The 14,539-nt window shown below is 38.5% G+C and overlaps 3 protein-coding genes across 6 annotated transcripts in view; all 3 read right to left on the bottom strand.

Annotated features, from left to right (window-relative positions):
* Nucleotides 1–1,661, bottom strand: part of LOC107226934 (transcription factor CP2-like protein 1) — a 29,312-nt gene extending 27,651 nt beyond the window's left edge. For all 3 annotated transcript variants that reach the window (XR_006903389.1, XM_046734661.1, XM_046734663.1), the window contains exon 1: nucleotides 465–1,661. Coding sequence is in view for 2 of the 3 variants with exons in the window: in XM_046734661.1 (XP_046590617.1) it covers nucleotides 465–614 (150 nt within the window). In the remaining variant the exon portion in view is untranslated. The remainder of the gene's footprint in view (nucleotides 1–464) is intronic.
* A 548-nt stretch (nucleotides 1,662–2,209) lies between these two features.
* Nucleotides 2,210–10,538, bottom strand: LOC107226630 (probable inactive tRNA-specific adenosine deaminase-like protein 3). Of its 2 annotated transcripts, none has more exons than XR_006903390.1 (2): nucleotides 10,064–10,538; nucleotides 2,210–4,200 (listed from the first exon to the last, which is right to left on the bottom strand). XR_006903390.1 is itself a non-coding variant. In XM_046734665.1 (2 exons), exon 2 carries the CDS (start codon nucleotides 7,029–7,031, stop codon nucleotides 5,688–5,690), a length of 1,344 nt encoding a protein of 447 aa, XP_046590621.1. In that variant the 5' UTR covers nucleotides 7,032–7,109; nucleotides 10,064–10,538; the 3' UTR covers nucleotides 5,066–5,687. The 2 variants fall into 2 exon arrangements, 1 of the variants encoding a protein (XP_046590621.1); XM_046734665.1 differs by lacking the exon at nucleotides 2,210–4,200 and adding an exon at nucleotides 5,066–7,109.
* A 284-nt stretch (nucleotides 10,539–10,822) lies between these two features.
* Nucleotides 10,823–14,232, bottom strand: LOC124293297 (receptor-type tyrosine-protein phosphatase alpha-like). Its single transcript, XM_046733604.1, has 13 exons — nucleotides 14,174–14,232; nucleotides 13,955–14,042; nucleotides 13,740–13,816; nucleotides 13,511–13,642; nucleotides 13,286–13,426; nucleotides 12,918–13,115; nucleotides 12,651–12,847; nucleotides 12,486–12,568; nucleotides 12,187–12,401; nucleotides 11,758–11,886; nucleotides 11,513–11,667; nucleotides 11,299–11,434; nucleotides 10,823–11,182 (listed from the first exon to the last, which is right to left on the bottom strand). The coding sequence occupies exons 1-13, from the start codon at nucleotides 14,207–14,209 to the stop codon at nucleotides 11,108–11,110; spliced, it is 1,662 nt and encodes a 553-aa protein (XP_046589560.1). The 5' UTR covers nucleotides 14,210–14,232; the 3' UTR covers nucleotides 10,823–11,107.
* Nucleotides 14,233–14,539: the final 307 nt, after the last annotated feature.

Here is a 14,539-nt window from a genome sequence, read left to right as displayed (position 1 = left end):
TATCATTGAAATTGATGTTTTTTTTTGCAACATTGTGACGCGTATAATGGTGTAAAGAATATTAAGGTCACGTAACAGTCCTACCCTTACCGACCGAGTAAACTCACCCTTTCACTTTCTATATCGAATAACCATATGAACGGAAAGGGTTAAAAATTTTACGGTTAATAGCTGTTTATAATAGTTACGTCAATTATAATAATCGATGCAGAGCGACGAACCATTGTAATTTGAACACCTTTCCGATCATTTGTTTATTTAATACAGGAAGAAAAAGATGTGAGTTTGCTCGGTCGGTACGGGTGCTACGTGTCCTTAAATTGTGAATGTAAAATAATTTGGAAATCTATACGACTTAAACGTTGTTTTTGATTGAATTCGATTTTGAAATTTTTTTTTTTTTATTTGAATTTGATATCAAGAGGTAGTATTTTTCTTTTTTTTAAATATTTTTTTTCTATTACCTGCTGTACGGTGATCGTTCCGGCTATACTTTCGTGACTCGGTGATTGTAGATCATGATCTTCGTCGTACGGTGGCGATGATGAATTTTCGAGCCACATCTCGTCGTTAAGTGTACCGACGCCACCGTCCAGAATCAGGTGTAACTCCATTCGAATGATTTGGCGTTTCGTTTTTCCCGATTCCTTTTTTTTTTTTTTTCCCCTCTCTTGACGCTCTGCGGATTTACTAATTCTTTCGAATTTTTTTCAACGAATCTTTGATGTTTTATTTCCCACTCTCTCTCACTCTCTCTCTCTCTCTCTCACTTGTCTCTCTTCCTTATTTCTTGTTTCAAGTTGAAAAACGAGACGGGGAGAAACGACGAGGAAAGATAAATTTTTAAAACTATAAGCACTTTGCGACGTTTATTCAAAAAATTATTCAAACGGTCGGACGATTTTTGGTGAACGGTATGTGAAATTGATTAGCTTCGGTGGGAATTTAAATTTTTTACAACGCTGTTTCATCAGGGTTTAACAATTTTTTTAACAAAATTTTTAGATTTGTGATGATTACGTACGGTTTTCTATTCTTCCTCTGTGTATCGCTTTTTAATATCGCATTAATATATTATGGAAAATTTTCATACTTTTCAATGGTCGCGTAAATTGAGGATTGTTTTTTTTTTTTTGTTTCGTTTTTTCTTTTCTTTTTTTTTATTTTCAAGCAATTCTTGCTCGGTATTTTTTCATCTATCGCCGACGTCGCTTGATATTCGATTTTCTCTTCTCCTTGCCGTATGGAAATCTTTCTCTCTATCGATCAATTCTATACACGCTTTTACTTTGTCTCCTTTTGTTATTACTAGTTTCAGCTTTACTTTGTTTTTTTTTTTCCACTAAATAAGCAGCCTGCGCTTTAAAATTATTCCGCACGCTCTAAGGCTCTACTTCTTTGTTTTATCTTCTTTCTCCTTATCTTTCTCTTCTAACACCAATATGTACTCGGGTTTCTTTCTATAAAGGATCTTTTTTTTTCTACCTACGCGCAGTATGAACTTTATTGTTTCTGCTTGTGTATGTTTGCGTGTGTATGACGTGACTATTTGTGAGTTAGTGTGTTTCGCGCTACAATTTCTTCTTCTTCTTCTTCTTCTTCTGCTATCTATTTTCTTTTTTTTTTTATTTCTTCTGACCTTCGATTTCGCAAAACGTCCTTAGAACATTACGAAGAAACTGTTGTACAACTTTTTGATACCCGTTGTTTCGCGTTGACGGTGGGTTTCTAGCAGTGCGCAGCCCCGCGATGTCGAGGCCAGGAAACGGGCAAAAACGCTGAACACGTCCTCGAAAACCATCGCAACACCCAGGCTTCTTCGCATTTTCATGCTAGAAATTCGAGTTGTTGTTGATATCAATATTATCAATATCGATTTACTTATCTGACCTAGTATTTTTCCTTTTTTTCTTTCGACGAGTCTGGTTTTTTCTGTTAAAAACACTTCTAGTTCTTAGGTTTTTTATACGTTCGTCTATTCTTCACTGTTCTTGAAAAAATGATTTCTTTTTTTATGTTTTTATCCGGTTCGCGTTTTATCACAATTAATCATAAACGTATTCAAACCTTTCGATTTCGGCGATAGGGTAATAATAATAATAATAATTATTGTCGTTATTCACTACAGTTGAATATAATTTCACTCTTATGCTATTGATGTGAATGTTAATTTATTTTTTTACTTTTCCCCAAAGATATTATAAATTATAAATATTCTTCCGTTATACGTTCACTCCTTTTAGCGTGTACGACGTTGTTCTCCTCTTCTTTATTTCCGGGCAGGATTTCGTCTTCTCGTTACGGTTTTCCGACGATCGAGCTTTTCCTCGAAAACTTGCGAAAAATTTTCTACTTCTCTATTTATCTCTCTCCTCTCTCAATTGTTTTTTTTTTCCGCTGGGTTTTTCTATTCTTTCAATCTCCTTCTTTTTTCGATCTTTGCTTTTTCACTTGTTTAACAATTATCGTCTGGATATTTTATCAAGGCAGGGATTACACGCTGTATCTATTTTGACAAAATTATCTACATATGCATAAGTATATATACGATTTACTATATGGCTCACACACAAGAGAGTGTCTGGATCACTTGAGGCCTTCGCCTTTCTCCTGTCACCACATTTTCAGAATTTTCAGCTCCATGGCGATTGGATAATGATGAATTTAGTTTTTCAGCTAGAACGCGGATTGCACAACGCGCTTTTCAGCCTTTTTTCCTGCTGTTTATAAATTCCCTCTGAATTCTGACGGTGAAATTTTTGCTCCACGCTTCGCGGTCGCGTTTCTTTCTTTTATTTTTATCCTTGGATCCTATCCGATTTATTTCCAATCGTTGTTACATTCTCTTCTTACTCGACGTCTCTTAACGTTTGCGTGAAACGAATTTCAATCCCGAAATAATACGTGGAATTTTTTTTTTTTTTTATTTCAAAATTTACTTTTTATTACAACTATTTAATGCAAGTTAATCTCTCTCTTTCTCTCTTTCTCCCTCTCTCTTTCTCTCTCTGTGTGTAAACCGGCAACACGACGATGCAAAAGGAGGAGGAGGACGACGACGATGTACTAGATCAGAGACGGAATATGATGAGAGAGTCGCTCGGGAATCTCTTGCCGCGCAGCATCGGCTACTTTTACCGTCGACCAATCGGCGTTATTCTCCTTTCGACGGCTCGTCCAATCGGGCAACTCCTTTCGAAAATCCAATCCGCGGCGACGGCTCACGGAGTTTGCTACGCTTGCTTGCTATTTGACTCTTATTTTTTCAATTTATATCACTTAGCGTTAATGCCTAAAACGACGGACGACGACGACGACGATGACGATGGCAGCACAGCGAGACGAGAAATAAGACGTGTCTAATTTGTATTTATTACAATATTATACGTGTATGTATGCATGTGTATGTATGCGTGTATTAATTTGTTTCGACGCTAATTTTTTTTTTTTTTTTTTATGCGTTCAAAAATGTTTTTAACATGAATTTAATTGCACTCGCGTGTGTGTAACAATATTGAAAATATTCGAGGAACTCGCGGATTTTTACGTCGATTGAGAAAATATTGTCGTTTTATTTATTATTTTTTTTTTTTTTTTTATTAGAAACTTCTCCTTTTTCTTTTACTCTTTGATCAAATTTTGTTTGCCACTTTGTCGTACTTCTTCGATTTTGGTTTATCTATTTTTTTTTTTTTCCCTTTCCTTTTTCACATCAGCGAGACGAGTAGCGAGCCGCACGTTTGTCAATCAACGAATGACACAGAAACTTATATATGTATTATATATATATATATGTATGTATGCGAAGGTATAATAATACGCGTTATTATACTGCAGAGATAACTTATCTCTCTAAATTAGCGACGATTTTTTTTATCCATTTGTCGTTTATACAACCCAGTCTCTTTATAAATTTGTGCGAATTTTTATTCTTATTACTATTATTATTGTGTTTTTTTTACGTCTTTTTCTCCTTCACGAGAAGCGAAGTGAGGAGAAAAAAAAAAAATGCAATCTTGAAATCTCGTCTTGTGTATAGTCTCACTAAGATGGGACGACTCACTACTGATTCTCTTTGTTTCACGACGACGGTAGCAATTGGTAGCGATTGTTCTGTTCTTTCTTACGTTTTTTCCTTCTTCTCTTCGTCTTCTTCTTCTTGTCCTTTGATTGTGCTCCCTTAACGACGCAATGTGCACGCTGAAACATAAGAGGGGGGAAAAAAAAAAAAGAAAAAAAAAAGAAAGAAATTTTGCGTGATTAAATGTGAGAATAAAAACGATACGAGGACAATAAAATTTAATATAACTCTAATTAAGAATTATTAATTATATTTTATTGTTAATTGGAGCAGTTCGTAGATTTTTTATTTTCTAGGAAGAGTGAGGGAGTAATGAGAATTGATGTATTTATATAGAACATGGAAATCGATGGAGAACGTATTTTCGAACATAGGGTTTGTCGTTTATGATTATTATTTGCTTAGTTTTGGGTTTTTTTTTTTTTTTTTTTTTTTTTACTAAGAGCGTATAATGATTTTGAAAAATTCCACGAGATCGTTATTGCTTATTCTCTTTGCCGCATACGCGGGCAGGCGATGCGATGGCTATAGTCGTATGAAACGTATGGGACGTTGCGTGCCGCATGGCGGGTACGTTAAATATTTTGCAGATTGATGTCAATTCGACGGGTCAGTGATTACGGAACGCTAACCACTCTTCTGTACTCCTTATAAATATGCCAAAATGCTTCCCAGCGTGGCAAGAAGAATCAGACGAATGCGAACGTCGGAGAGAGAGAATGTATGAGTGTAATGGAAACGAAAAACTACGTTGAAAATTAGAAATAAAAAGCGATGGAAATACGATGTATGGAAAAATGGGGGATTGAAACACAAATCAAAACTTATTTTGTGTTATTATTGATTGTTGAGGTTATTCAACATATTCACACGTTTCGCGATTATTGTTGGTATGAAATGTGATCGCGGTGAAAAAAAAAAGAATTAACAAGCCCTTAAAAATATACGAGACAGCGGTGTTTTTTTTTTTTGTGTCGCAAAATTAGTTTACGCGCGTTATTGAAAATATGATGTGAATTTATACTTTTTTACACTTTGTTGAGGAGGAAATTAACGAAATGCTATTAAATATTCGACCGAGTTCTTGGATTGAGGGAACGTTGAGAAAAATGACGAAATCTTAACATCAACTTTAGGCAGGTTTATACGTGAGAATTAACAAGATATTTGCGTGACAATTAAAGAGGTATTTTTGTCGTTTCTATTATACGATTGAATATTATTATGCTTGTGGGAATGTTAGGTGTATATAGATGTGTACGTATATATATTGTTCATAAACAAGGCGTGAGGAAATTTTTTTAGAAACATTTAATTGTCCAGTTAATTAATCTCGCAATATACATTTAACAAGGACAATAGCATGGCGTATAGTATTATATTTAGGTAGGCAGAAGAAGATTGATAAAAAAATGATAATAATAATAATAACAACGATCGTTAAATAATTGTATCAGGTAAATGCATAATGATTAGGCAGCAACAATTAAACAGATCACATCTTGATCACGTACGCGTGTATTCATATGTATAATTATGCAGGTGAAATGATGATAATAATGATAATAGTAAGAATAATAACAATCACTATAACAACGGTCAATCGTCATTTGACGGAACGTTTTTCAATATCGGCGCAAACTTGACGGCATTCGTTTTCCAAAATACCGGACCAAACTTGATAACGATGATTAAGCCCGTTCGTCGTGTGAAGCATAGCCTTGCTCCCTAGTACCCCGTGACCCTCGGCCTTGACACCATAAAATATTTTCGCTGCCCTCGAGTGGAGGAGGGCCATCGCGCAAAGAGCGCAAGGTTCGCGGACCATGAATATCCAGTAATTTGTGCAAAGGTAGGGTCCTGTTTTATCGGCTTCCGGTTGAAGCGGCTCCGCGGCAGGTAGTTTAACGTCATCGAGCTCCGGGGGATACCGATATGCCGTCGAGGCGCTGCGGTCGAATTTCCGCTTGCCGCCGGTGGCGCCGCCGTCTTTTTCTCTTACCGAATCCTCAGCTATCGAAGAAGATTTTCTTCCGATCCAGGCACCGCCACCCTGGCTTTTAGCCACCAAGTCAATCGCCAACATGGCCGCGTGCCAGAGCGGATGCTCGTTTATACGGGCGGCTGCCAGAGCCACCGATTCTCCGGTCAACGGATCGACGATCAACGCGCTTCCGGCGCAGTCGGTATTACCGACCGAGGATCGACGGGCCGCTTCGATCGCGGCCAGCATTAAAAGTTCCATTCGACTCAGTTGGTAATCGTTGAATATTTCACCGGATATTATAGCCTCGGTTCCTGGATCTGGGTGGAAATTTAACGGCCATATTTTACTGCAAACTTCGGCCTGACGTCGCGTTCGCGCAGCTCTAGCGGGGACTTTGATAATCTCGAAATTTTCCTCCAGTAACGATACGTCGAAACCCTTTGATTGCAAATCGTTTCGCATAACGGTTGGCGATCGGGTCGTGTTTCGATTTTCTTCCGTTATTGAAGAAGGGGGTTTTTCAGCATCTTTGGTCACGGTTTCTGGTTGGTTTTTAACGTTGTTCTCCAACACTTTGCCAATTGAATGGGTCTCTGTTAAATTCTTGACGTTTAATGTCGTATGATGGAGTTGGGAAGGTTTTACATGCACTGGTTCCAAAAGTAGACGGAAACCGTTGCAACGTTTCAAATGACCGAAACCAGGCGATGACGACGATATTTGCTTTATTGCTTTCGACGTTGTACGTTTGTCTTTTAATATTCCTACGTAGACAGTTTCTAGGGGTATTTCTTCGGTTAACGATAGTCCCAGTACCGCTTGCGGTCGCCAAGAACGATTACGCTTTTTTGTTGGACTCGTTAATGAGCTTGACGACGATTTGTAACGATGTTGACGGTGCTGATGGTGATGATCCTGATCGTCGTTGTTCGTTTTTGCTGATTTTGGCTCCCGCGACGTCATACCAACGATGATGATAATGACGATGACAATGATGATGATGATGATGATGATGACGGTCTTCTTGCATCCGATATTTCCCTGAAAATATCTTCAATTCACTTTTACGTATTGCGGATGATGACGTTTTATTTATTTATTTATTTTTGTTTCTCAATTTTAAATTCCGTTTAATTGAAAGTTTTTACTAATTTAGTTTTAGCGAGTTATATAATTCGTGGCATTTTTTTGTTTGTTCGTTTGTTCTTCTTTTCTTGTCTTGAATAAAAAATGCGTTGATTTTATTTATTCAGGCGTGAAATTGTCAATTGATACATTGAGAATGAAGAATTAATTAATTTTAATTCTTGATTGATTCGACGAGGAAATTTAGTTTTCTTCGACTTGAGAAAGCAATTATTAACTGACCAGTTGAGAAGGGAGAATAATTGATGATTGAAAAAAATCACTCATTACTTTTACGAAGAATATATAAATCACTGATTTTATCAAAATTGAGGAGATTTTTATTTAATTCTGTGTAATCACTACGGCAACATGAAATTATTTTTACAATTTTGTAGAAGTAACGAATAATAACATTTCTCTTGAGACGAATAAACTTGCAAGTAGAATAGAACCGAATTATTCTATTGTAGAATTTTATGAAAAATCATGTGTTTATGAGCGGTTTTGAGAAATATTTACCTCGCTCTATCATACTATACATTGACAATAGACATTTTTATTATTAGAATAGCGGAGGAAAAAGGAAAATTGAAATGCAACTGCTGTGCTTATCGGAATTATTATATCGATATAGTTATGCATAGAAAATGGACGTAGTGATAATTCTTGAGAGTGCCTGCACGCGTTGGTATACATACATATATATATATATATATATATATATACACACACATATATATAGACATATGTGCACAATGTACGTGTATTGTGCTCTTGAGCATCGTCTAACCGAGGTGGAGCGCAATTACGTTTAACTAACGCAAATGATACGACCGTGGCCTGACTTGACAGCAATTTATAATTTGCCCCTTCGCAGGCATCGCAACATCTCGCAAATCGTCGCGCGAATAAAGACGATTTCCAGCCCCCGCAACGTTCTGCGAATATATAATATGCCTTCTGGATACAAAGACGCGCGTCTTGCTGTCTCGCACGGAAAAAAACAACAACGACGATAATAAATATGATAATAATAATGATAATCATAAGAAACGTTCAATTTGCGCTACAATTCGAGCACGTCTTTTTTTCGGTGCTTCTTTTTGATCATTTCTTTTTTTCTCTCTCTCTCTTCATTCAATTCTGATTAGTGGAATTAATCTTCGATTTTAGCATACGAAACAAAAAGGAAAAAAAGAAAAGGAATGGTTAGTAATTTGGAAAAAAACTCGCTGAAGTGAAAGTAAATTTATTTCTTTCCCTCGCGTTCTTTTCGCAGAGACGAAATGAAGGCATATAATTTATATATGTATTTTATTTGTCAAATATATGTGGGAGTACATGATATTTAGATTGAAATTTCTTTATCGCGTATAAATAAATCGTTCATTATCACAGCTGATTCGTTTATTCGAATAAATTGGAACAGACAAAAATGCAGCACGCATCATCGATGATCTTCTGCAGAGTTCAAGTTCGTGTATGTATACATATATTGTTACATTGTTATGTTACATCCCAATTTTCAAATTGTCATACGTATGTAAGTACATAGGATACATCGTACCGCGGATGTAGTTTATATCAGTTCAGCATGAGATTTTGTATGTATAGGTATACGTATACACACGTATAATATAACTTTTGTATATATATTATATACACACTTGGAATCAGTTGCGTTATACAATCTGACAGTAATCACGAGATAACAATGTACGATTGTAGTCGGAACGTTTCGTTTTCACGTATATACGACCAAGCCTATATAATCATTCTCTCTGTTTTTTTACAACGCGTTAATAATAATCATAATAATAGTAATAATACGTTTAAGCTCCGATTTTGAAACATATAGCGCGATAGCGCGACGCAAGTAATCGTTGTTGTTGTATTAATTCTTACATATTGTATTGTTGCTGAGTTGATTACATTAAGGTATTTAAAAAGAAAAAAAAAATAATGTTAAAAATCTAACGGAGTATTAAAATTTGTTAATTTTTTTTTTACGAAACGCGCGCTTCGTTCAACTGTTGCTCCGTGGCGTTTGAATATAGGCGGGAAAAGTGGCGAGGATGACGTGATAAAGCGTCGCGTAATGGCCGTCTCTCCGTTTAGTACTATACCTATACCGGTAGGGAATTTATCGAGCTTACGTAACTCGTGGCGAATGGGATCAAGTTTGTTACACTGCGTGCAGTTGGTTATGTTGTGTGTACCGCAATTGCTTTACGCACGAACATATGCGAGATGAGTATGTGTAGGTTTTGTGGTCGTTGGCGTTCGATGTTCCTATAATCCAGTATGAGATTCGATATGGAAACGAGATAATAAATATATGGGAAAATTAATAATACGGGAAGTTTGGTGTGTATGAATAATTGTGAATTAGGGTGAATTGATCTGTTATATCGTATCAGGATGAAAAAATAATTGGGGAAATCGATGTGAAATTGTGACGGAAATCTGATGATTTTATACTGTATAGATTTTTATATATAATATAATTTTGCTGATTGTAGATGAATATTGTTTGTTTGTTTAACAATCGAAAATCGATCTAGCATTTACCGAGTTCAATAATCCAGATATAAACGGCTTTTGTTTATTGTAACGGATTATACGCAAATGGATCATCATCACCATCATCATCATCGTCATTATCGTCATGGTCATTGTAATAATTATCAGTATCACAACGTATACCTTATTGTAAACAATACCGTTTCAAGACATTGGATTCATATTAATTATAGGTGCGAAGATGAAATTTTTATCTATTTGCAACGTGTTGGGTTTATATTATTGTTGTCAGTGGGATGTTGGATATTATTTTATGGCTAGAGAATTGAAATGAAAACACGTACTGTTGAATGTTTTTGACTTCCTTCCTGCACGAGTCGAGTTTCTTGCAATTTGTTTGTCCGGTCTTGAGGTTGTCTTTGCGTTGTCGTTGTGTTGTTGTTGTTGTTGTTGTTGTTTCTTCTTCTTCTTCTTCTTCTTTTTTCTATTGTTATTATTATTTCTTTTTCTACAATTCTTTTACTGCTGCTAGCGTAATTCAGCACGAGCGTATGTTGCTGAGTTTTTACACGTACTTGTATACGTATTATATTCAATGATAGAGGGACATGTGTGTATCAACACACATGTGACGAATAATTATTTTCCGAATTATGTGCAAACGTGTTGCAGAGATGAAGATGAACGTTTCACCGTCAAACCGTCAACCTGAAACGCACCAGGTACTTTGGTTTTGGTTTTTATATCGACTGAGAGATACTGTTTTAACGTGGTTTCAACGCGAAAACGTTCAAACACGGGTCATTCGAGTCTCTGGTAGATGGTCGTCTCCCGGCACGCAACGCGCAAACGGGCTATGACTAACTTGGCACGTTTACAACGTGCCGCGAGCCCTGACGGGAAAACCGATAGTCGATAAGACGTCTAACTATTCCGACGAGTCAGAGCTAACTCGAGATGAGGCATTATTTAATTGCGATAGCACGATTAAGATTAGTTGACGTGTTTATTGCTTTGCGTAAAAGTTTGGTTTCAAATGTGGGTAGATTGATTAGTTTGTTCTTACGAATATGGATTTTATTACGGTATACATGTGGCATGTGTGATATTACAGTTGAAGATTGGAAAAAATTTTGAAATAATTTCATCGACTAGGATATTGGAACAAATGAGGATTGTGTGATGATTGAATAGAAATATATAATTGTATAATAAATGGGGTCACTTTCATGGGATTTGAGCGACGAATTGTCACGTTCATCGTGGAGAGAACAGTTAAAGACGTTGGGTTTATATTATTGTTGACGACATGCGGAAGACGTTTGGAAAACGATTCGTCGATGTTTGAATTTGAGTGACAATTGAAACTATTTTGTAGGGATTATTAATTAAGTGAAATTCGCGTAGGATTCGAAATATTTTGTGTAGGCTAACGCTGCGTCGTACAAGTACTGGAATTCCTTCTGAAAGTAAAAACATGAATAGTATAGGGATCAAATGGAACTCCGGTTTGGAATTGTTTTTACGGAAATTGAATTGAAGTTCTTATCGCAGAGTAGTTGCTTTATATCACACTTACGTCGGATCGGACAAACTCAGGTCTGGACCTGCGAACAGTTCGAACGGCGGAAATAACGTCGCATACTCGTTCGACTGCCATTCGTTGGAGGAGGAAACTCATCGCCAGGTAAAGGCCACAGCCGGTAATGCCGTCTCTGAAACGCGGGGCGTGAAATTAGCGGAGGTCAGAGAATTTGGAAGACTCTGTCGAGCATCGATCGAACGTTACCCACCGGCAGAGAACCAAGGTCTGCCCTTTGTCGCGCTTGATAGTTTCCGACGTTCTCCAAATCGAGAGCAACGTGGCGGGTGCCGGTGGCTTTTCGTTTTTATCGCTTTCCCAGCCGACGCAAGTGAGTATCGTCAAGGCACGAGGACTCGATTCTTCCTGAACGGAGACGGTGTCAAAAGACGGGTTTTTGAAAAAAAGGATCCATTCGTTTTGTCATTTACCACATTTCGTCGTCTATGGACTTACCGCCAACGTGTCGGTTACCAGCAGCTCGAGTTTCACGTAAGATTCGTCGACGAACCGCGTTTTCGTTTCCACTCGTATGTCCGGAGCGAATCCGGCTGTCATCTTATTGGGTATTATGTCGCAGTGAATCTGTTGAGCACATTTTGGTAGTACGATTATTGAAGCGAAGAATCGGTTGGACCTAGGTGAAAGCTGCGTTGCTTCGAATTCTGCATTGTTGGTGTCTGAATTACATGCAAGATCATTCGTTCGTCGACCTTTCACGCGAAAATTCAAAACAACTGAACCAAAGTTTTCACTTTACTTGTTTCTAGGCTGAAACTTGATCGTCTTATTCTATTTTTCATTGAGATTTATGCAGACTCTTTGAAAAAGACACTCTGAAAAGTCAATCCAGCACTCGCAGTAAAATTTATGAGTATTACTCACGGAGTTCTTGGGATCTGCAGGCTGCAATACGATAACTAGTTTCACACCATCCTCGATAATGAAACGCCAGAATTCCGATAGGGTGAGGGGCGAAGGTAACGGGGATGCCAGGTATTCCCTTTTCATACCGAGGCCGTCGACGCTGACCGCGTTTGTGTAATTGCACGGATTTTTCAACTCCAAATACAAGCCGTTTTCATTCCCTTTTCGACTTTCTGTAATTCGTAAGGTTATCACCAAGATTCTCAATGATTCTCATGCAGGGCTTTGAATGATTTGTTAATTTGAAATATTCCGACCTGCCGTCAACTCGTTGGAAGTCGAAGGTTCGGATTCATCGCCGAAGAAGAGTGCCTGCTCCTGCCATTCGGAGTCATCGAGCCTGTGGACACAGGTACAATCTTATCACGGAACGGCCGAATTTCTCGACGTGTATTGACACGGAAGCTTTCGAGTTCGCTTACCGTTTCACGTCGGCCGGCAACCTTTTTTTCATTTCCTCCACACTCTGCGAAAAGGCGTCGTTGCATTCCACGGACGTCGACGGTTCCGAAATACTTTCCGCAAGAACGACGTGAGCCAGGTTGTATTGCTGCTGAGTGCTCACCATCATCGCGCGGCTCTTCCGCATCCGTTGAGTGACCCCGGCTACGTCGATCATCTGCGAGAACGGTCTTGATTCATTGCTCCCGAAGAGTTACAACGCTGTCGTGGATTATTTTATTACTCACGTTCACAACGGCCGCTTCGCGGATGCAAATGTCGCACAACATGACAACGCCAGTGCGACCGTCTCCGGTGGAGCAGTGAACCAGGACTGGTCCGTTACCGGGCGGTGTTTTCATCAGTTTTTTCAAATACTGGACCAGGGGTTGCGGGTCTTTCGGCACTCCCTGACTCGGCCATCCCGTGTAGTGAAGGTGCGTCACCTGTTACAAGAGCTGAAGATTAATGGGATCGCTTCGATCAATGCTCGGTACGCGGGAAAAATCGCAAGAAAATTGATCAACTGTACCGAACACTACGATAAAGGCACGAGGAGTGCGGAAAAACGGAAAGTGGCGTGCAATCCCAAATCCATTTCAATTCATCGCCTTACCTTCCGCGTATTCCTTTCGTGGATGAGATGGAAGGTTCTGAAAGTATAATTCGCGTACACCTGGTGCTCTACGTTCGCAACAACGACATCGCCGTATTCTGTCTTGGTCCTCACGTCTGGCCAGTACTGCTCACACATCCTCTGCAACGTTTAACGAAGTTTCAGAGAATTCTCTTCATTTCAATAAGAGATTGTAATATCTCTGAACCGAATCTTCTTTTCTACCTTATCGCCTTCCACAACGTTCGTCAGCATGCATATCACCCTCACATCGTTTTGCCAAATCATTCTCCAGAAATCGTTGACCGTATTCGGCATCGGTCCCTGTGCCGCGATGTAGGCCCTCTTGCCGTATCCCTGTTCGGGTGAATACCAGTTTTCGTGAATAAATATCGCATGCTACGGCGGTTGTACCACGTTATTAAGAATCAACGGTACGTCGAAATGCTTTTACCTGAATGTGACTGGCGTTGATGTAATCGGAGTAAGGATCCTCGAGGATTCGGTTGAGGACAACTCGCGTCTCGTCATCTGTAAATGTGATTACAAGCAGTAAGAAAGAAATCCTAACGATTTTTTGAGAAACTCAGAGTTGATCCATTGCGGAAAATGCAGTTATTCATCTTCAGACCGTTAAATCTCTGTTCAAGCAGCATTGACATTACATACATGGTATTTGGTTCACGCATCTGTTCTTTGGCATGTTTTCAGGTAACTTTCCATACTCGCACCTTTTCGTTGTCCCCTTAGGAAGATTCTGTTGGGCAGAAATCGTATTGAAGGTTAACAGATGTGTAGTTTTTCGACAAATTTGGCAGATGCGGAGAAATATGATGATCCGGTTTCACGCAGTCAAGGCCTACCATTTTGATAATACCAATTTCTTACCGTAAATTGCGAATACAGTCCTCCACTGGTAGCCATGTATTTGGCGTACTCTTGGAAGTGCGGTACGCTTATGTAGTTTGAAAGCAGCTCACTCGGTACAGCGTACTCGTGCATCACATCATATCTCTCTGAAATGTCGGACGGATCTGATGATTCCTCCAGACTATGGAAAGTCATCGAGACATTCGTACTTGTCGTTTCTTTCATTGGCGGTATGATGTACTCACCGCAGTTGTCCACGGATGAGAGTTTCTTCTGATTTCTGTATAATTAAGTTCATTTATTCTACAAATAAGAAGCCCAAATGGCACAGTAACTTGGTGAACTTGTCTAAGAGATGACGATGCTTCAAATTTGTTGGTACAT

This window comes from Neodiprion lecontei, chromosome 3 (genome assembly GCF_021901455.1).
Source record: "Neodiprion lecontei isolate iyNeoLeco1 chromosome 3, iyNeoLeco1.1, whole genome shotgun sequence".
NCBI lineage: Eukaryota > Metazoa > Arthropoda > Insecta > Hymenoptera > Diprionidae > Neodiprion > Neodiprion lecontei.
This window is presented reverse-complemented; position numbering and strand designations above follow the sequence as displayed.

What these genes read in the sequence shown, in the direction of transcription:
- LOC107226630 (XM_046734665.1), bottom strand. Translation starts at nt 7,031, where the DNA reads ATGACGTCGCGGGAGCCAAAATCAGCAAAAACGAACAACGACGATCAG.
- LOC124293297 (XM_046733604.1), bottom strand. Translation starts at nt 14,209, where the DNA reads ATGGCTACCAGTGGAGGACTGTATTCGCAATTTACG. An exon ending in ATGCGTGAACCAAATACCAT is followed by an intron (nt 13,817 to 13,954) that starts GTATGTAATGTC and finishes TCACATTTACAG; the next exon opens with ATGACGAGACGCGAGTTGTC. An exon ending in TTCCAACGAGTTGACGGCAG is followed by an intron (nt 12,402 to 12,485) that starts GTCGGAATATTT and finishes TACGAATTACAG; the next exon opens with AAAGTCGAAAAGGGAATGAA.